The sequence below is a fragment of the Ceratina calcarata genome, unplaced genomic scaffold (genome assembly GCF_001652005.2).
Source record: "Ceratina calcarata isolate Rehan_Ccalc_2016 unplaced genomic scaffold, ASM165200v1 scaffold267, whole genome shotgun sequence".
Taxonomy (NCBI): Eukaryota; Metazoa; Arthropoda; class Insecta; order Hymenoptera; family Apidae; genus Ceratina; species Ceratina calcarata.
This window is the reverse complement of record NW_017148872.1, coordinates 95,732-118,588: the sequence shown is the minus strand read 5'-3', so window position 1 is coordinate 118,588 and position 22,857 is coordinate 95,732. Positions and strand designations below refer to the sequence as shown.

At 41.1% G+C, this 22,857-nt stretch overlaps 1 protein-coding gene across 1 annotated transcript in view; it reads right to left on the bottom strand.

The window, feature by feature from the left end:
* Window positions 1–13,478, bottom strand: part of CycD (cyclin D) — a 41,345-nt gene extending 27,867 nt beyond the window's left edge. The window contains exons 1-2 of the mRNA XM_018021873.2: window positions 11,778–13,478; window positions 5,372–5,587 (exon numbers count right to left, since the gene is read on the bottom strand). Of these exons, the coding sequence (XP_017877362.1) occupies window positions 5,372–5,587; window positions 11,778–11,975 (414 nt within the window). The 5' untranslated portion in view covers window positions 11,976–13,478. The remainder of the gene's footprint in view (window positions 1–5,371; window positions 5,588–11,777) is intronic.
* Window positions 13,479–22,857: the final 9,379 nt, after the last annotated feature.

Below are 22,857 nucleotides of genomic sequence, written 5' to 3'. Positions count from 1 at the left end.
ATTGTATAATAATAAACCTAATTTTCAAAGAATACTTCCTCCCCTTTGCAAACTTTTATCTTGCAGTTCTTATTAGACATCTAAATGTTCATCGATTTTACTACTGACTGTCTTTGCGAAGGTTTTTCATAGAAGTTATGCTTCAGTAAATTGCAAGTACGTATGTAGGAGCACTTGGAAGCATCGTGCGTGTCGAAGCACGCGCGTTCTCTTCACGTTTATGGAAACGCGCCGCACGTGCGATTAAAAAGCCTTGGTCAGGACACGCGTCGTGTCCTTCCTAATCGAAACGCAGCCAGGTGAATGTTCCTGACTGCTTTAATTAGCAAACCTATTCATTCGATTCCCATTTCCGTTGTGTGCTTATACTTTGATTATCTATGCTGTATTTAGACTTTCTTGTCTGGTTTTACATAAATCATTACATTAGTCCATATTTTAAATTTACAGATTTTCAAAATTTTAGGGATTTCAATGGAATGGTATTGGATTGAGGATCATGCGTGTTAATAATTGACAGGAATTAAATGGAAATTGATCAGCAATGAATATTCGAATTGATGGCAGATAAAAATTAATCAGCTTGTTAGTCGCATTTTATTAATACAGGAAACGTGACAAGATCTGCATGTGTAACGATCAGTGGGCAGGTGATGGTGATACGATTTAACCTTGATCTGTCATTTCAAAGAAGCTGTCTAATGGATTGTAATAAAATATATAATATTCCGGTTGAAAGGATTGTTACTACACTGTCGTATCTTTACTTTGAAGTTAATTTAGATTGACTGAACTTTTTCGATAGAAAAATTTATTGAACTTAATTTCCTTGAACTGAGAAAAGATAATAAATCAAATTCGACCCAGTCAATTGCAAGGTTTCAAGAAATCGAAGTTCCAAAGAAATCTAAGGGAGGAAGAAACCTGGAGGGTCTTCCTGATACGACAATAGCCGAAGCGAAGGGTTCGCAGCTTCACAGCTGCTGCTTCTCCCACTCTCGTTACTCTCGACAACATGCTTCGCGCACGTGCCTCCAAGCATATCGATATTCGTGGATGTTTAAAAGTTGTTCAAGAATCTTCGACAACGTTTTACGATAAAAATTGTATTAGTGACTGGAAAGTTTTTCCTCGCGATTCCCGATATTGATATCGTCTGGAATTTTATGAAGCCTATCTTCAAGTACCAACACTGGACCACGATTGAACATAGTAGCTAAGTCCGTCGTGGTTCCATTGATTAATCGAACAACAAATTATCAGGAATAGATAAAAACTAAACAATCGCTTTGGCAATTGTTCAATCTCAAGTTGGGATTAAATTTAAGACTGATATTTATATCATGCATGTACATAAAACCGAAAGCCTTGAGAAAGCAACGTCCACTATTCGTCATCATCACCGTCAAGAGAACAGTATCAGTACATTCGATTCGCACCTGATACATACATCGACCGATCAACAGGTGACGCTTTCTGCTACAATTACGCGCAACACCTGGGCCACATCCGCATCATCCGAACATCAAGTTCCTTCTGCTCCTTCGTATGCACAACGTGCGTACTCAGTGCAGTCTCCACCTTCCAAGGAGGAGGAACCTGTGATCATGAGGCAATACCAGTAGGTACAAGTCGCGAGGAGGATTTCCAGCAGGGTTTCCTGACTCGCCAAGAAAGGAAAGGGGTGCGACGACGTCTGTCGTATTCAGAGATACGCAGCTGCTGCATCGAGCACGGGCCCGGTGCAGCCCTGAAAGAGACCAGGATGCCGTCGCAACCACCTGGCCCACCTCATCACCTGCTCCCCTTCTTTCTCTACGGCTTTTGCGAGAACAGGACGCGTCGCGGCGGTGCACCCAGCCGGCCGGAATTCACCACTATTTTTCGCATAGTTTTTTAAATTCTCATCATCGTACCCTGTCCTTACCGCGAGAGCTTGCGCTAAGTTGTAGTAAGAAGAGGTGCAGACTTCCGGTACCGGTGCCGCTGCACTTTGACACCGGAATCTCGTACGAGTGGAGTTCCTCTTCCGGAATCTGCAGGAAGTAATGCTCGTTCTATACTCCTCATGCAGATTCGAGTATTATACGAGATCTTTCAATGAATCACATTCACCGTGCTTTTAATATAAACCGAATAGAAGTCCAGTTGTTTAATACGACAGGATAACTAAATCGTAGCTATTGTATTAATCCTTCTATTTCTCAGTATATCACAATCCTCTCTATTTTAATTGCCATTTCATGCTCAGTTCGCAATATTGCTCTGATATTCTTTGATGTTGGATTTGGCGGCAGGATAAAAGTCGAGAAGTGTTTCCGGGAATTGTGGCACCGGATTTCATAATTTCACTCGGTGTCGGCGATCGATAAACTTTTTCATGCCTGTTGCACGCGTGCCACCGGTGCATATGTACCCCGCCGTGTTGCAGGTGCACCGCACCCTCGACTTACCACCTTTCTGTTTACATATTTTCCGATGATTAGTCACCGTCCCCACTGACTTTTTGTTTCATTTTATTGCCAGAATTCGGCCAGCCGAATCGTCGTGTTTTTTTTTTGCCCGGGGGTGACAGAACAGCGGCAATTATCTCTTCAACTATTTCACATGACGATTATCTCTCTGACCGGTCACCCCTGCGCTGACTTTGACAGTACGTTCCAATATTTGGATACGTGCCTTTTCGCAATCGAGATAGCCGCTTGAGCATGAAGCCAGGTGTATGAAACAGAGTCGGACTCATTTCCATTGATAAATAATAGAATTAATTATAATAGAATTAATTATTTTGTATAATTTAATGAAATCACCGGGTATGGCCAATTGTTGCTGAAATTGTTCGCATAAATTGCACGACCCGACTGATACAGAGTATAATATGATAATGAGATGATATCATGTAACAATTTTAGTGGCGCCGGATCTAGGTCACTAATCTTCTAATGATCCAGAGTTATTGCTACGAACGTGGAATGCAGCCACTCTGTGACTTCGTCGTTTAGATAAATGAGGCAAACATTGGAATGTTTACACATTCCACTGTGCAAGACATTAATTGCTACGTTCATTAATGCTTGTTGTGACATGGAAGATGAAGTATAGAATGAACCATGTCATAAATATATAATTCGAAGAAATACGCACATGCTCTCGGTTTTAATATACTGTGAAACGTGGCGACAAATGCGTATGTTCCAAAGGTTCAAACTTGGTAAATAATAATTGGAACAAATGAGAAACGAGCAAACAAATTATGAATATAATTCACTTTAAAAATGAATGAATGGTTGTAAGCGTTGGTCGAAGGGTTAGAAAAGGAAACAACCTATAGAAATGAAGCAAACTGGAGAGTGTGGCTGGAAATTAAATAACCGTTCCTGGTATCAGAGCTGTTATCTATTTAGGCTTGCTCAGACTATCGCTTGTTTGCCAGTGGAGCCCAGTTACGTACGGTTTTCGTGTTCTCTTGGAAACACAAAAATTTCTGGCCATCCATCTCGTTTTCACTGTGTGACACGTGTTAAGGATTTTCAAGTGTTTAAAAGTAAACTTACATAAAAGTAGTCAACTTTTAATATTAAACGCAACTAAGGAATTCCGAAAACTTTGTTACAACACATAAAATGTTACAATTCGGTATTTAAAAGGCTAACCCACGCGGAACGGCCCCTCTGATTTCTCACTACCCGAAGCGGATTCCAAAGGAATTCTCGTTTCCTAGTTGCCACGTTTGCGAAAACTACCTCGGCTTCAGTCGCGTGTCTCGACTACGCGCAATTCGACACCTACGATTTAAATTTCCAGACACCTCCGGTCGATTTAAACGCGTGTAAATTGTTTCCGCGTTCCCATGTAAAACAAACTAACAGTATAATCTAGATTACAACCACGTAGTTCCCATGTAGGTAATCATTGCTATACATTGACAGAATTAAAAAACACTTTTATCACAGAAGACTGATAGAATCACGAATTTAAATGTATCAATCTTTTAAAAACTTCAAGAACTGTTGTGTTTATCGATTAAATAACCAAAGTATACGAAATCTCTTCGATGACATTGGTTTCTTTTTATCTGATAACGAATGCCACGTTTTTTTCTTTTTGCATCCTTTTATAAATTAGTCAATCTGATTACCTTAGATATTAGATAACGAGTTTCATTATTGAACACTATTTCAGTTTTTATTTAAATATATTATAAACTATAAATTATCACGTAAAAATTGTCGAAAGCAATTGAAATGCGGTGTAAAAAATAGTTGCGATAAAGACTATCCTTGAAACAGATTATCACCAAACGTTCTTGTTTTCGAACGAACCGAAAAATAGACTCGTTTGATACGATCAACTGTTTTCGGCGAACGTACCGAAAAATTTCTCCTATGAAAGTTTCATTCGAGACATTAGCATACGCGTACGCGAAATCGATATTAACCCTGATACATTTTAAACATAGAAAGAAAAAACCGTACCACGAATCGGCGTTAAGGTAAAAATCTAATTCTTGAAGAATGATTCTAATTCTTTAAAAGTCGTGCCTCTTCTAGTTGTGAAATGATTTGGATAAAAGAAATATCGCCAGCTTTGCGTGAGAATGAAATAGAACGGAATAAAAAAAAGAAATGGAAGTTTTGGCGTCTTCTATAATTGAACGAAGAGGCTTCAGCCGCTCATTATCGTTAATTTATCGCAAAGGGGATCTCTTTTTCTTTTGGCGTATAGATATACGAAGGTGGTTAGCATGTATCGAGCACATGACTCTGCACCGAAAAACATACTCACGGCGTGCCCTGCGTACTCTACTCTACCTGAGGACTTATCGTTTACGGAGGTGCAATTAACGATAAGCCCGACGTGTTTCATTAACGCGCCGCGTTTTATCGGTAGCTGATAGTGTTTACTAACAGGATTTTCCCTTTGCTATCGCCAATAGTAAAAGCTCTACTAGGTCAGGTATTGTTTAAACGCGAGTGGGATAGTAAGAGTTTTCCCGATTAGCATCTTATTATCCGTAATGAAAATAAAAGACCGCCCGTTGGGCAAAGATAAAATAAAATTAATTTGTCTTAGGAACAATTGTTAATCCGCATTTTTGTTCCTCATACTTCGTATAAATTTCCATCTATAAAATAACGATCGCCTTCGTTGCGGAAAATGTGATTCTTCAAAGATATTACTAATCCTTCATAAAAGAAGTAAAACTCCACTTGCGAAAATTAGAAACTACCCGTGTAACGAATACGAGTGAGCATCGCCGAGATGATCGACCACCATCGAACGATCGCAGAGCAATAGCAGATACGTGTTGCGTAGGTGTGAACAAAACCGACGAATGAAAAGCGTGAACTGAGATTCGGTGGACACTTACCCATAAGTCTTCCAGGGTGATGGAGTTGTCTGTATACGAAACGAGCACGTCAGCCGTGAGCGGCGACGGTTCGCGCATTTTCGAGGCGAGAAGCAGGCAGGTGGTTCCAAGCAGCTGCAGCTGCGACTTCCTGATCGGGCAGATCGACAGGAACCTGTCGACGTAGTTCATCGACAGGGGAAAGACCTCGTCCTGGCACTTTTGCTCCTCGCATACCTGTCGCAAACGATCAGACGGGTTAGAAATTCTCTCCCTACCGATTCCAGATTGGAACAAAAGCCTTCGTACAATTTGTCCCTTCGCGGCAAGTATTTTAGGCCGAGGTTTAAGGGTGCTTGGGAATCGAGGAGGCATCGGTACCTGGACTTCGTATTAGGTGACGTACGGGTATACAGTTACGCTCAGGTAAAGGGGTTCGTTTTAAATGGATCGAGAAACTTAATTGTGGGTTTAATAGGTACACGGGGATTATAGCTAAGCACGAAAATAACTGCTACTTTGTTTTCACGTCGAATTGTGTTAGGTCAGGTTAAAAGAGGGTTCTATTGTGTTAAATCTATCTCATTTATTGCTTACTTTACTTTTCATCTCGTCGAAGTCAGGATAACTTATTAAATAGTAACTAAATTTAAAAATAAACTAAATTATTTTCATACAATTAATAAGTATTACTTGAAATTTATCATTTTGGATGTTCTTAGAGGTGAAAGATAACGGCAAATTAGTAAAGTAACGGTAAACGAGTGAAAGAAGTAAAAAAACGAAGCACGTATGTACATCAGACCGGATTTCCTCTCTTCGTATTTTAAACTTCGTGGCTTTAGCTAATCGATCACCCTGGGGCATAGGTCGGGGACCTCGGTTTTTGTTTTCAAAGCGTCCTCGAGGAGAAGATACAATCGATACAGTCGATGCTGAAGAAGGGTATAACGAGCTTCCGACGTGGAACGAAATTCCAGTTCGACGGCTTCGAAATAATTTATTACTAAACGATATCTGCTTCCTTGTTCGATGAAAATGATGGACTTTCTGGTTTAGTTAGAAATACGCTTGCTAGAGACTTTTAATTAAACCGACTGCGTGTAAATTTAATGAAATAATCAAAAATTCAATACAACCTTTTAATGTAAGAGTATTCAGACTGTACATTAACTCTTGTTCATTTTATTACATAATATACATGAAGTAATTAAGAAAGGATTTACAAGATTAACTGTAATTTAATAACCGAACGCTAAATACTGAAGACTCCGGAATGAACGGTTTAATGCGGACACGTGGCCCTGTGGCTTTCGGTACAGGGGTTTGCCCGAAATTTTCCACGGAAATCCCACTGGTTGCTTTTCTACCGGTTCGAGTGCAGCCATACGTTGCCACGCGGACTTATTGAGCGTGGCCAACGCATCCACCCCCTTTTCTCAGCCACCCTACCTCCAGTAATTGCTCCATGACGTTTATACCACGACTAATTAGTACCGGCGACTTAACGAAATAATTGTCTGTGCCCTACCATCGATTAAACGCGTTGCGAGGGGAGAAGTTTTTGCGGTGTAAATATTTCAGGATCCCAAGTGGCAAATCCAGCTATTCTCGCAATAAAATCATGAGCGTAACCGTAAGATTTTAATTTAAAAGAATGCCGTATTTTCTATATCTAGCTTGAATGTACTGTGGAACGGAAACGAATTTTAAATGAACATGTTTAACCGAATTAACTGTTACCTAAAAATGTTTTATCTGATCATGTTAATTATCATTTCACTTATTGGGCCTATCGTCTGCCTATCGGTTACTTATCGCTCTTCACCTAATTATTTCTGAAGTATCGTTTCGGAAAATTTTCACGGAGCAGCCGATACATATTTCATTCAAGAGATACTGAGAGCTTTCCCAAGTTCGGAGGTGGTCGTTTCTACGAATCGACCGCGCCTATGCCGCGTGTAAGTAGCTTCCAAGGGTGTCGATTTATGGCATCGTTTTTGTATATTCAACACAGTCTGCCGGGCAGATGCGTTTTCAGTAGTTTTCTATGTACACCGTTATTCAAGTTTTAATCCTTAGATATATATTCAATAACTGTAAACCGGTTAGCGCGCCTATTGTTAAAACAGATAGTTTATCACTGTACTAAATTCCTTCGATTTCGTATTCGATTGACTTCATAATATTAACCAATCATGATTAAAAATGGAAAAGTACAGAGATGTTTTATCTATGGCAAATAGAGTCACAGCAGAACGAGTAAATATAATAAAAAAACTTTCTGCAGCAAAATGAAGTCGAGATTATCATTTTTTTTTTTTTAATTAACACGTTGCGAAGAGAATTAAACGAAGAAAAGTCACGGCCGATTACATCACGCATCTGTTCAAATATGTAAAAGGGACCGTGATCCGAATCGAAGCTCTCGATATCTCTCGCGCGCAGGGCGAACACGTTTCAAGCTCCAATTAAGAACAAACGCGGGGCAAGGGCGGTGGTTCACCGATAAAAACGGGGGCCAACAAACTCTTTCCGTATATCTATTGAAACGGTCATCTGTTTACCCTTCGATAATTATTTTTTATGAATGGTTTCGAAATTCTGTTAAAAAATTCTCCTAACATTCTCTCATTCGGCTTAATGAGACTTCGCCCACTATCAAACTTCTGATTCCCCTTTTCGTTAAATAGAGATTACCGAATGCGTGTTTCAATTATCTAAAAAATTCACAATTCACCCGTGACTCTACTATTTTTACAGTGTGACGAATTTCTGTATCGACACTTCGGTTACGCAACCTGCCGTCCCAATTACAACATTGTCCTATCGAAATCGATCTTATATCAAATTATTGGAACTCGTAGGAAACGTTTATCACGTTTGAAAAGCCAATTTAATTGTCAAGCGTGCCGTGAATTACTTGATGACGTGTATCAGAGCGCAGACTGTTGTTATCACCTATGGAACAGAAGCTATTGTAGAGTTTAGGCAACGGCGTCTAACAACTGTTTGGTGATCGTCAAACATTCGTACGGTCCTAGGGGGCTGGATATCTGTCTCCACATTGGTTGGTTATCTATCACGATAAACTTTAATCCGTCCTTCGACACGCCAGATCCGACTAAAGAAAAAGAAGAGGGGTCAGCCAATATTCTTTCGGGTCTCGTCGCGCCGAGTCTATTTTCGTGTCTCTACTGTTACTTTGAAGTAACAGGTCTGCGTAAACTCTTACTAATTATATGTGTGTTCAATGTTTTCACACGATTGATCAAAGGAAATTGTGGCACAATTCTTATTAAACTGATTCCCTGCAATTATCCAACTGACATAGTCGAGGGGAAACTAGAATTCTTATATTATTCATATTTTCTTTAGTCAGATTTTAAAAAGATTGTAATTCTCGAACGATTACGTTGATCGAATAATATTTTTAGCCAACAAGGTTCGCTTGCAATACTTTAAAGTGAAAATATGTTTCAGTGGACAAATTGTGAGGACAACAATGTATTTTGGTCGCGGGCGATCTCAGAAAATAATAGAATTCAAAATGAAATTGTATCTGTTTTATTTTCAGAGAACGATGCTTCTCTCCTCGAATCATATTTGAACATTTAATAAATACCGATACTCCAAAGTGTAACCAATTAAAACAGCAGTGTACCTTAGAAAAAAATTCAACGAACGCAATTTTTTCTTATCTGTAACAATTAACGTTTCTACTCTAAAAGATTCATACCACGGTTGAAGCAATCTTGTTAACAACGAAGTCACTCTTATTAACGAGTTAAAAACAGCTATAACAAATTTCGTAGAGTCGAGAACAAGGTTGAAAAATTTATGAAACCTGTGAAGGATTTTTACTTAAAACTGAGAATACTCGATTCTAAATCATGCAGCGGCGATGTACAAGCATTTCGCGAGGGTAGATGCGCGTGAGAACGGAACGAAAGGGCGAGAGTGAAATGAATTCGGGCGATCGGAAAGTGAATCGACGGTGGTAGCTCTAATGCCAAAGAATTCAAAGCGACGGACTTCGGCACGCGTGCATACGCGACCCAGAGAGTCCGGTCACGTTCCCGACGTAGCGTGATTCAAGGCCGAGTTTACAACAAACCTCCTCCTCCTCCTCCTCCCCTTTGCCAAATCATTGCAATTAATTGCACGAGAAAAATCAATCGGACCCGCCGGGCCTTGAACCCCTAATCGCGCGATACCGGCTTGTCAAAGGAGTCGAGGAACCACGTTTAGTATGATTGACACCTCCGTCGGTCGGATCGATCGGATAATCAGAAAAAGAAATGTTTAACGCGAAACGGTGTCAATTGTATTGTACTTGAAACGAATTTGGTCCGTGTAGCCAAGATTTTAGGCAACGTTCTAAAACTAGAGGATCTTTAATAAAGTTGCAATTAGTAAGTGTCTGTTGTTTAGAGTTCTGATTATAACTGATAGTGTAAGTAGTTTAAAAGCTCGCTACTCGAACGGCCACTTGTAAATTGATAAAGAAAATGTAAATTCCGATAACGGATCGATCAAAAGATGATCCTTGGATTTTTTCGTCGAACGTATACACGACGAAAACGTAGTGACGATTTCATCATTAGAAAGCTCGACGATTATGGTCATCCGTGACTATTTTTAGTTACAATGATAATATGAAATTAACAGTTGAGTCGAAGATCTGAGTCTCTACTTTCTAAGGACGAAATCGCACAAGGGAAAAGAAAGAAAGCGATCAGCGGCGATACTCAATTGTGCAAAAGCGAAATTCTCGATGTACCGATGGTGGTACACGAACGGCAACCGAGGTATTAAAAAAGGATTACCGTTACTAAGCCGCGAGAGAAAAAATGTGTGCTGGATAAGAGCAAACGCGAGAAACGTGGACACGTATCTGTCTGAGGCGAGGCAGGCGATGGAAGCATGTTCGAAAGGCAGAGGCATTTAAACGTACATACATATACACGATGCGCGTATCCGTGATAGCCCGGTCAGACTACATTGTCAGCCATGGCCGGAGTCACGTTGAAAGGAAAAATGAACGTGGAATCGTGCAATTCGATCCGGAAGCGGGGAAGAATTCATTACCATAGCCGTCGAAAGGAAGTCTGCCGGTAGCCAGCCGATTACACGACAAGAATCTAAACCATACTACTTTTTTACTTTTGTTTCCACTTACATTATCAAGAATATATTTATACAGATATTAAATACATATTATCAGAATGTTCACTTTTCCTTAAGAAGAATTCCAAGTGCCTCTAATCTTTTTGTTGCGACTGAGTAGAGCAGTAATTATGAAACTGGTTTCAGTACGCGTTTAGTAAATCACGATGATGTAATTGATCTCACCGAGCTATGCGATTCTCCATTAAATGACGACGAAAACCGGCGTTAAACGCAAATACCGCTTCGGTACGTCTACGTAACGAGTACGGTTTTTTAAATTTTAAAGGGACGCCAGACTCGCGTTCGACGTCATCGACTGGTTTCTCTCTCTCGCTTCCGTGCGGCCAAAAATAAGCTAACGCTCGACGACTTTCCACGCGCGCTACACGGCCGAAAAAAAATCGATGTATATAAAAAACTGGTCTAAACCTGTCTGAAGTCGATTCGAATTTTCACGTCCTTTCTCGATGAAAAGAAGACGGTCGCTCTTCGGTTGCGACTTGTCGATATCTCTTCGATGCAACATTCATCGAACGGAGATCGTGACTAACGATACTGGTCACAGATAAACCGGATGTTATGCACCGACTACAATATCCAAGTGTGTTATTGTTGACAAGTAATTGCATGGAAAGTCCAGTCTGATCAGAGAATTGTACGCATAATTACGCAACGCGGGTGTTCGCTGGTAATCCGTTAAAAACGGTTGCGATAAGCGGTCTGCTGTACATGTACATACGTTACAACTGATAAAATGCTTTAAATCAAAGAATGTCATAACGCAAGAGAGGAGAGATTTGTACACGAAATTGACTAATTTACTTTATGTAATCCAGTCAGGGAATCGTACGTGCCGACTTAACGTTTTGTCAGTACGTTTTAATTAAATATATCTACACCCTTTGAGTGTAACAATTGAATTTAATGATCATCGTTAATAATACCTATATCAATTTGTCAGTGTTATCAGTTTGAACAGGTGGAATTAGAACTAGTAGGGCAAACCGCAAAGCCGTATCGACCGATGTAGTCCTTACGTTCTCGAAAAAGTCGAAGGGATCTCGCGGGTGGTGCGACTTTGGTCCCAACGATATTTCGAGTTGGCACGCGATAGAATCGGATTGGACCAAACCAAGACGCTCGAAGGACGATTGGAGGAATGCGTGTGCAACGGCATCGGGACGGAGAAGGAGCGTTTAATGGTAAAATTTAGGCAAATTCAAGGGCGACACGTGGACCGGAAACGGTAACTCACCTCCAACATCCACTCTGCGACGATCTTGCGCATGGCCGGCGAGATGTCCCTCTGCACGCACTCGAAGTAGGAACTGCTGGGTGCGTATCTCTCCTCGGTTTTCAACAAATTCTGCAACACACGGTCGTCCTCGAGCAGAGCCGGATCGTCGTACGCCCTGCACTCGGTCTCGGTGGACTCGCAGCAAAGGAGATCCATGGTTCTCGCAATGCTTTTCCCTAACCTCTCTCGAACACGCACGATCCAGGGAACGTGACGGCAGGTATTGCCCTCGAGTTAACTCCTCTTCAACGAGCGAGAGTCGATCGGCTCGCGAAACAAAGTGTCCGCCGGACGTTCGTCTCGGATCGGTTTTCGTTCTCCGTCCCTTTTCTTCACCGTCGTCACCGTCGCCGTCGTCGTCCTCGACGTCGCGGTGTCACTTTATTCACGTGCCACGTTGCCAAACCGTTTTTCGCCGGCGCGACCAGACGGAGCATGCACGAATCGATCGTAAAGATACGGATAGAAGTTCACACGAATTCGCAGCACGGGAAGACGCTCGTCGGGACACTCAGCACTTCACAAAAAATACAACATGCGTACATCGATGGACAGAGGACGAACGCGCTGCGTATCTACGTATGTACGCCGTGTGTATTGTACGTATGTACACGTATCGGGAACCTTGGTCTCGGGCGATGACTCCGAAATATCACTCACCTAGAGACTGTTTACGCGAAAATAATATACAGTGTACGTGTACGACGCAAGAAACAACGAATTCCTGGTGACTCGCTCGTAGAAAAAGAAGCCGACGTTGCAGGTTTTTTCCCCGATGAAAAACCACTTTCTGTTTCGTCTCTCGGCTGTTCTCTGACCGACAATCACCAGAAATAATCGTGACTCTTCCTTTCGATTCTACTCTTCTTTCCGTCCGTCTGAGAGTGTATCTTTAAACCGACACTAGTATGCGTATGCGATGATCGAAGGTACGTGGGATTCTAATAAATAAACATGTAAACTCGGACTTGTTTCATGAGTCAGAGTTACTTAGCGAGTCTGGACCACTGGCGGTTCGCGAGTAGATATACGAACACGCGTAGCAAAGACTGTGTTGCCCTTATCGAACAACGTCTGCGCTCGTGGGTCGATTTAAATGTCCAGCGATGCGGCAACCAAGCCTAAGCTCTTTGCTCACTCTCTCACGACCAGACGCTGGCGACTTACCAGGTCAGAATGCCGCCGGTTCTCCTGCTTGTCCGTGGCTCGGTCTTCTATCCTCGTAGGGGTGGTAGGTGCGTCCCTACCACCGAGGCGCCAACCGGTCACGTGATCACCGATCGATCCCTACCACCGAGGCGCCAGCATGTCACGTGAAACGTAACTATGCCCCCACCATACGATCGGTATGACTAGGGCGCCAGTGCCGGGTTTGCATCGTGTAGTAGGGATCCATACGAGCTGGACGTTACACGTTCAGGGACGACCACGCGAGATTTACGGACCTTAGGCCTGATCCGGATAGAATGAACTTCGATAACGTACTGACAAACGAGCCTCCGTCACATCTGCCACGAACGTCTAAACAATTCAGGATGAGACCGGTCAGATGGCTGTTCATTTGCAATCAACGCAATGTCCGATTTGATATGGAGAACTTTGAAATAACTATGTACTTCCGGGTCCCTTCTGCATAGGATAGCAATTATGTTGATTAGAATTGTCGAGGAATGCGTGTGCAAAGATTCGCTACTCTAACTCCAACCGCTCTTGCTCTCGCGTGTTCGACGATCGAACGAGCTTTCTCTCTCTCTCACTCTCTCTCTTTCTCTCTCTCTCTCTTTCTCTTTCTCGTCTCCTAGAGCTTGTTCGTTCGAGTCGAGAAATTTCTGAAGCGTGCACCATACGTGCAGGGAAAATAAGGGCCGCTTCCGGTGGATAATTTGAACGGTGCCGGGGAGAGAGAAACGGTCCGTGTAGGAGTGGGAATGTCCTTCGTACACGAAACCTCGTGCGTGGTTTCTTCGGGTTCTACTCGGTGCGCTCCTCCTCGTTTCAGCGTACTACGCAAGTTTTACTACACCGTTGTACACGCGCGTGCAACTTTACGCGACCGGATGTTGGCCACCGCGTACCAGACGACTGTCGTAATGATTGAACAATAAGTGGCACGTCGGAGTACTACGAGCACGTAAATCGAGAACGATCGTGTCGCGTTGCAGAGACACGAACATCTGGTACCCAAACAATCGCAAGTCGATGACCAGTCCCTTGAAGGGTGCTTCACCCCTTAAAGCGGCTACCGTTTCATCAAACGTATATTAGCTATTTTAGAATTCCACTTCCAAGAGTTATGCAGGTTGATTAGCGAGGAAAAATGTAAAAACATAAAAAACTGTAATTGCTTGCTTTGAGCATCGTTATTCAATGTTATATAACATTCAAGGAATGAAGTATGTAGGTACAAGGAAATGCTATCTGATTTCCAAGATCCTAGTGTGCGAATAATTGCATAATTACAATGATGGAAGTGGTTGTTTTTACTACTGAAAGCAGTATAATAATTATTATTGTAGTATGCTATTGTTATAGTCACGGTCATGGTCATGGCTACGGTGACAGTAGCCCTGACGGTGACAAGTAACAGTGACAGTGATGAAGTAGCGATCGTATTACGGTTGCTTAATGGCTGACGAATCGGGGTAAAGTTACAATCAGATTCTGATTGCGAGTTGCGGTTAAGTTATGGCGGCGATTCAGCTCTCCTAATAGTAAAACAGTGGTAACAATAGTAATTGCTACTGTTGACATGTTTATCGATGATAATAAGCGAAACAAAGTTCACTTGATCAGGAAGGCCTGACGAATTCCAGATGCTTAAGTATCGGGCTGCAATGTTTAGTTGAGGACCGATAATGCGACTTCTGGTTACCCCAGAAAAACCTGGAAAGTCCTGAACGAATCTGGACTCGTACAGAGTCGATCGAACTACCTCGTATATTTTGCATATTTCGACAATAAAAGATTTGTCTTATTGTTAGATCATTTCTTACAATAATTACCGTTGTAATAGAGTGAAACAATAAACATGAGATAATGTTAACCGAGAATTGGATTAAGAAACGTTTTGCCAATGTACCACGTTAATTCATCATACTTGAAGTTTCTCGTCGCGGTAATTATTATAAAACATCAGAAGGGTTGCATTAATTAACCGAGATCATTAATAACCATTTCTTCACTTTCGGCTCGAGATACTATCAATGGAATTTGAAATTTAAATGTATATTGTTGCTTGTTAACTTATCCACGGCTTTCGCTGTTATCGGCTCGTATTAATTATAGCGTGGCGTTATTTCTATCGTTCTCGATTCCTGTTTCACGAGACTACAGGAACATCCTGTCTGATTTGAACAGTTTTAGCCAATTAACGATACATACATTAAAAAATTTCTTTTTACTTATTCCGCTACCGATAATTCATTAGAATTATTAATCTCATACGTTAATTATTTTTACTACGCATCACCATTAGTTTACTACAATTCTTTGTAAGTTACGAAAAGTATCTGCAACCACGAACTCGTAATTCTGATGAACCATAATGCGTGAGCAATTAAAATATCACTATAATAGGTTCACAAGCTCATAGCTCACATACGTCCATACGTATATGAATCATTGTGGCGGTTCTTCGTACAAAGCAGGTCACTAATTGTACATAATTTTTATTGCCAAGCAAAACGATACCAATGACGTAACACGTATTTTTAGCGACCGACTGTACTATCTTCCTGCGCGTATCAAACTTTCTACAAACAATTTTTAACTCGATAAAAATCTTTCCAGTCGGTTCAGGAGGACATCGCTTTTGCCCTGATTAACTTTTTACATTGTACAATAAAAGAATATTTAGGTTTGCCATAAATAATACTTTTATGTAAAACTGACATACAAAATGTCTACAGATAATTATTGACCAGTTTACTCGATTACGATGATCACCTACCACGAATAATTGGCAAGGCCAACGCGTCCACTGTGACAAATGCCACCATTGGCAATTGCACCACGTGGTGGCAACGCGTCGCATCGGTCCCGAACGAAGATTTATGCCGAGGAAAGTCAGGCGAATATCCTCGCCGGGTTTAAATGGCTTCAAGGCGGCTCTGTACGCGCCCTCGCTGCGCTAGTATTTAATTTCACTAGAGCATGAATGTTCCGGTCGGTGCTTACCCATCTTTTACGATACGCCTCGCAACTTCTTTCCCTTCGAACCTCGGCCTCGAGGTTCTTGCCACGGGAGTTAACCGCGCCGCGATTCTTACACCTAGACGTTACGTTAGTCTCGAGAGAAAATGAAAATTTCCGTGCATTTGCACTTCCGTTCTTTGCCAACGAGATACTCTGTTTCTAAAGATCAAACATGCAATTCAAACGTATTTTGCATTTATGCTGTTCTTTCAGAGTAGAGAGTAACGTAATTTCTTCTCTTTTCGTCGAGTACTATTTTATAACGTAACTTTAAAATTCAGAAGCATCTTTGTTGAAATAAAGATTTTCCAGTCGATCTATCTGGCTAAATAAGCCATTCGTAGTCGAGTACCCGGTTCTGTACCCGAGCCGGCGTCTTTAAACCGAACTTGTTCGCTCCCTATCGCCACGTAATATAGCCTGATAAGCGACTGTTGAATTTGCATTTAAGCGGCAATGAATGCGGGTGTACAAGGCGGTCTTCTCACTTCACCGATAAAAATGTGTAATATAATTCATGTACGCATTCCAAAAAAGGAGGATTACTAATTTTAATAAGATTTTGCTTGGTGACGTAGCAATCATATTAATGATTATTGGAAAATTACATTAATTGTACCATTAAACGTACAAGATGATTATTCAGCAGCGAATAAATTGAATTCCATGTTACTTTATCAAAGAAAGAAATTGAATTAATTTATACGAATTTGTTTCTCAAAGATAATTTTTCCCATCTACCTAAGCAAGACAAACTCTGTCGCCTTTCCTCTTCGCTCGAATCTCTCAGACTCTTGGAGCGATCCGTCTTAATTCCTCTCGGTTTCGGCGAATTGCGCCAAAATTGACGGTCGCGGTTCTTTCTGCGTCGCAAGCTCAAACGCAAACGTGGCCCGCTATTTACACCGTCGATATTTCACATTCTACAAATACGATGTCTCTATGAGTACATAAAATTCAAAATCTAACTTTTCACGATTCATTTTTTATTTAAATTTGCCAAAAGTACTCTGAGTTAAAGCGTCGCCGTTTACGAAAAGTATCAGGAAATCAAACAAGATCAAATCTCTCTAACACTGATAAATCACCGAATCAATTATGATCCGTAAGGATTCTTTTTTTTTTTTTTACGCCCCGACGATTGACGAATGGTTCGCCTCAGGGCTCACGTTATTCGGCTTATCTGTGGGTAAGTGGGCGTGCTCGATAATTCCAATTCCGATGGCTATGCATCGCCTGCAGCCCTGATCGTGTATGATTTATATTGCGTCGCCGCGCAATGTGTCACATCCTTCGATGAACCTTCCGATTGCATAAGTGACTACTGAGTTAGCGTCGCGACTGTTGAAAAGACTCGATGTGGCGCCAGCCTCTCCCTCTATGTACAATGAACACGCGCGTTAATGCTTATCTGTAATATGTATGCGTCTGTCTAACGGATAACGGAAAAATGTTGCTTTGTCGCAATGCTTAGAAACGTAGATATCCACTCGGATGACAAATGTCTCGAGTAGAATCTAAAAGGCACATGATCTTGTTATATTCGAATGATTATATTACAGAGATAATGTTTCCAGAAATTTTCAAACTGCTAGGTTGAAGCCATAAGCGATCGCAATGGCGACAGCAGTAATTGTACGGGCAAGCTATCTTATTTCACGCACGGCTGCAGGTAATGATTGCGTGACACGTGTCAATGAAGTTTCGATGTCGATTGGCGAGAGGCTCGATGATTATTTCGATGAACAAGTTTCCAACGAGCGGCAGGTTGAATTTCTTAAGATTTATGCGAGGTCTCAGATGTAATTGATGGTTCGAAGATGTCACTGCATAATTTCGTGTGCACAAATTCAGTGAATCGGAGACCGGCATTTTTTCAGTTTAAACTAAACATCTCATATAGAATTTTATATTTTTCTTACAATATTGTAGACGGCAATTTCTAATGATTAATGATTGTTTGTATTCAGTTCAACGCGATATGCAAATAAAATACACATGTAAAATCAGCAGATGAAGTTCAAACTAAAATTAGCCTGAACTTAAGCCCTGTTCGAACCTTTCCTTTCTAAACAGCGAAGACCTTTCCAAATTTTTAAGTGAAAGTCCAGTTCGGACCTTTCCAAATTTCTAAACAAACCACCGTAGGGTCAGTCGTTTTACCCACAGACAATTACTTAGAAAATCTGTCCGTAAATGCGCCGATAGGTAATCTGGACACCTCGAGGTAACACGTTCACTCTAGTCACGATCTTGTCGAGACCTGAGCCTAAGAAAAGCGCGGCGTGGCTAAAGGAAAGGAATTGAACAAAAGGAGACCCGAAGAAATTTTTTGCCCTCGCGTACCTGAACCGTTAATGACCGGAGATACCTGCGGCCGCCAGAGAACGTTGTTTCACCCTCGGTGCGAAGGACCTCGAGGGGGTTGCGACAAGACAAGAAACCTCACGATGGATGGAACCCGCAGCGTTACGATTCACGTGTCGTCGAATTTACAGCCTCACTACTGAGACCCCCTGGTCCAAAGCTGTTCCGAACGTTTTCCTGCTGAGACGAAGTTTTCTTAGGACCGAAGGACGTTCAAGCTTTCGCGGTGGGATCCGTGCTTTGAAACGCATTGTCGATGTTTCTAACAGACTTCCGTAATTACTAGGGATTTAGATTTCTAGAGATTATTTTAGAAAGTTTGTTGAATGAGTAGATAATAATTAGATAGAATATAAGTGTGGCTACAACGGTACCAATAGATCGCTTAAGGATTGAAAGATCCTTGAAAGTACAATTGCGACCCGGTTCCTCGTATATGGCATTTAAATTTCTAAAAAGAGGGGCGACATTCTTGGACAATCGATGACGTTGTGATGCCGCTCGATAACGCGAGGTTAAATAACCGCACCCTTTTAACGATCTCCCGCAACGTAACTGAATCTATCAAACACCGGGGCTTATCGCCAGTCTGTGTTGATAACTGCTTCCGCTCCTTTTCGATAAAGGAACGCGCTCGATGAACTTAACTAACGGTGTTGTTTGTAAAAATAGGGGCTTTCGTTGCGCACAAAACCGCGATCGATATCCCAGTTTTATCGAATCTATATACGGTAGCTTATAGATAAACATGTCAAAATTTAACAGTGATTCTGATTCTGAATCAATATGCGAACATCGCGTACACGAATCCTATGTAGGAATGTATTCACGGTACACACTGCATACTAAAGATTTCTAAAATCTTAGTTTAACACACGTTACTATAGCGTGTAACATTAAATTATGATTTTTTTAAACAAATTAAAGCATTTATAGATTTATTATCAGTTTCTGAACTGTAACACGTCCTGTTTACAATTTTCAATGAAACATTTTGTAAAACAATTAAAATGATCTATTCAAACAACAAATGCCATAACGTATAGTAATTTGTAAAATGAGCAAACAATGTTTGAAGTTCCTAGAACAATTTCCATGTTTTCAGGATGTAATTTTAATATTCAGCTTCGCCATCGACGTTTATCTTAAATTGTATCGAATGATGGATACGGCAATGGAGTATGTAATTGTCACCGATCAACGCGGCATGTAAACCGTCGTGTAATTGGGTACAAATGACAGCTTCTTATGCAATCTTTATTACACACGCACGATCCATCTGCGGCGTGTTTGCCGCGGCAGCGACGCGCCGCGAGGCTGTTACGCGTATGTGTAATGATAATGACCAGGCGCCGGCGCCAATAATTGCCTGCTTTTGCCCTCCTTATTCTATCGCCGTGCATAAATCATCGTATAGCATCCTTCGTGCTTCAGGGATCGATCGTGACGGACGGCCGTGTGTCCATTGATTAAAACGTTGTCAACTAACAGTGTTACGCGACAACGTCAGTAATGTGAACGGATAATATACACCTTCCGTAGATGAGTAATTGACTCGAACGGTTTCTAAAAAAAATAAAGAATTTCCAAGGAAAGATGGATATTTTCTCATGTTCTTTATCTCAGAACTCCTTCAATTCTGACGTTCCATAAGAATTATAATTTCTTATTAATATCGCATATAGGCTCAAATTGGATAGATTAGATACGACTTATATCAATTTGTCATGTTACACCTTTGCTGATTCTGAGAATTTTAAAAATTTTTTGAACCGAATTCTCTCAGCGTTTTCGTTCGCTCGAATCCAATGGGCCTCATCAGCGGAGCTGTCTTTTTCGTAATTTAAATGAGAAGGGGGAACGCATAGCTTCACGAGGGTTCGGTCGACCGGTCGGCCGTTTCCACGTATTTAAAAGAGATAAGCGAGAGATTCGGGTTGTTCGTTCAACGGAGAAAACGTGGATCCCCGTTGTCGTCAGCACGAGAAAGAGGAACACGTCTTGCATGAAGAACACTTGTGTTACCGGGAAGAATGTGAAATCCAAACACGAAACGAACCCGACCGACGCGACTCGTTTTCGTCTGGTAGTCGCTGCTGGACTTTGTTGAAATATCGTTTCCTGTCAATTTCAAATGCACATACAGATTTAAAGAGCTATGCGGTTTTTAAATCTCCCCGTAGCTGCGCACACGGTATCTCGGTTTTTAACCTGTATCGTTGGTTTTTAAATTCTGCGTGTTTGCCTACTAAAAATGTCACCACAGCCTCGGATGTTCGACCGCTCCTTGGTTTACACTCAATTTTTGTATTATATTTGGAAGATTAGATTTCCTTATTTATTCACGTACTATGACATACTATCAATTTTTTCGTAATACTTAAATCAAATAATGTACAATTGCGACCCGGTTCCTCGTATATGGCATTTAAATTTCTAAAAAGAGGGGCGACATTCTTGGACAATCGATGACGTTGTGATGCCGCTCGATAACGCGAGGTTAAATAACCGCACCCTTTTAACGATCTCCCGCAACGTAACTGAATCTATCAAACACCGGGGCTTATCGCCAGTCTGTGTTGATAACTGCTTCCGCTCCTTTTCGATAAAGGAACGCGCTCGATGAACTTAACTAACGGTGTTGTTTGTAAAAATAGGGGCTTTCGTTGCGCACAAAACCGCGATCGATATCCCAGTTTTATCGAATCTATATACGGTAGCTTATAGATAAACATGTCAAAATTTAACAGTGATTCTGATTCTGAATCAATATGCGAACATCGCGTACACGAATCCTATGTAGGAATGTATTCACGGTACACACTGCATACTAAAGATTTCTAAAATCTTAGTTTAACACACGTTACTATAGCGTGTAACATTAAATTATGATTTTTTTAAACAAATTAAAGCATTTATAGATTTATTATCAGTTTCTGAACTGTAACACGTCCTGTTTACAATTTTCAATGAAACATTTTGTAAAACAATTAAAATGATCTATTCAAACAACAAATGCCATAACGTATAGTAATTTGTAAAATGAGCAAACAATGTTTGAAGTTCCTAGAACAATTTCCATGTTTTCAGGATGTAATTTTAATATTCAGCTTCGCCATCGACGTTTATCTTAAATTGTATCGAATGATGGATACGGCAATGGAGTATGTAATTGTCACCGATCAACGCGGCATGTAAACCGTCGTGTAATTGGGTACAAATGACAGCTTCTTATGCAATCTTTATTACACACGCACGATCCATCTGCGGCGTGTTTGCCGCGGCAGCGACGCGCCGCGAGGCTGTTACGCGTATGTGTAATGATAATGACCAGGCGCCGGCGCCAATAATTGCCTGCTTTTGCCCTCCTTATTCTATCGCCGTGCATAAATCATCGTATAGCATCCTTCGTGCTTCAGGGATCGATCGTGACGGACGGCCGTGTGTCCATTGATTAAAACGTTGTCAACTAACAGTGTTACGCGACAACGTCAGTAATGTGAACGGATAATATACACCTTCCGTAGATGAGTAATTGACTCGAACGGTTTCTAAAAAAAATAAAGAATTTCCAAGGAAAGATGGATATTTTCTCATGTTCTTTATCTCAGAACTCCTTCAATTCTGACGTTCCATAAGAATTATAATTTCTTATTAATATCGCATATAGGCTCAAATTGGATAGATTAGATACGACTTATATCAATTTGTCATGTTACACCTTTGCTGATTCTGAGAATTTTAAAAATTTTTTGAACCGAATTCTCTCAGCGTTTTCGTTCGCTCGAATCCAATGGGCCTCATCAGCGGAGCTGTCTTTTTCGTAATTTAAATGAGAAGGGGGAACGCATAGCTTCACGAGGGTTCGGTCGACCGGTCGGCCGTTTCCACGTATTTAAAAGAGATAAGCGAGAGATTCGGGTTGTTCGTTCAACGGAGAAAACGTGGATCCCCGTTGTCGTCAGCACGAGAAAGAGGAACACGTCTTGCATGAAGAACACTTGTGTTACCGGGAAGAATGTGAAATCCAAACACGAAACGAACCCGACCGACGCGACTCGTTTTCGTCTGGTAGTCGCTGCTGGACTTTGTTGAAATATCGTTTCCTGTCAATTTCAAATGCACATACAGATTTAAAGAGCTATGCGGTTTTTAAATCTCCCCGTAGCTGCGCACACGGTATCTCGGTTTTTAACCTGTATCGTTGGTTTTTAAATTCTGCGTGTTTGCCTACTAAAAATGTCACCACAGCCTCGGATGTTCGACCGCTCCTTGGTTTACACTCAATTTTTGTATTATATTTGGAAGATTAGATTTCCTTATTTATTCACGTACTATGACATACTATCAATTTTTTCGTAATACTTAAATCAAATAATGATTTTACGCGAATTTAATGGCTGACTTTTTATTCTTCTTAAAGATGTATTGGCTATATAGTCAATCCCAAAAGTTTATGCACTTTAGAAAAGCATTT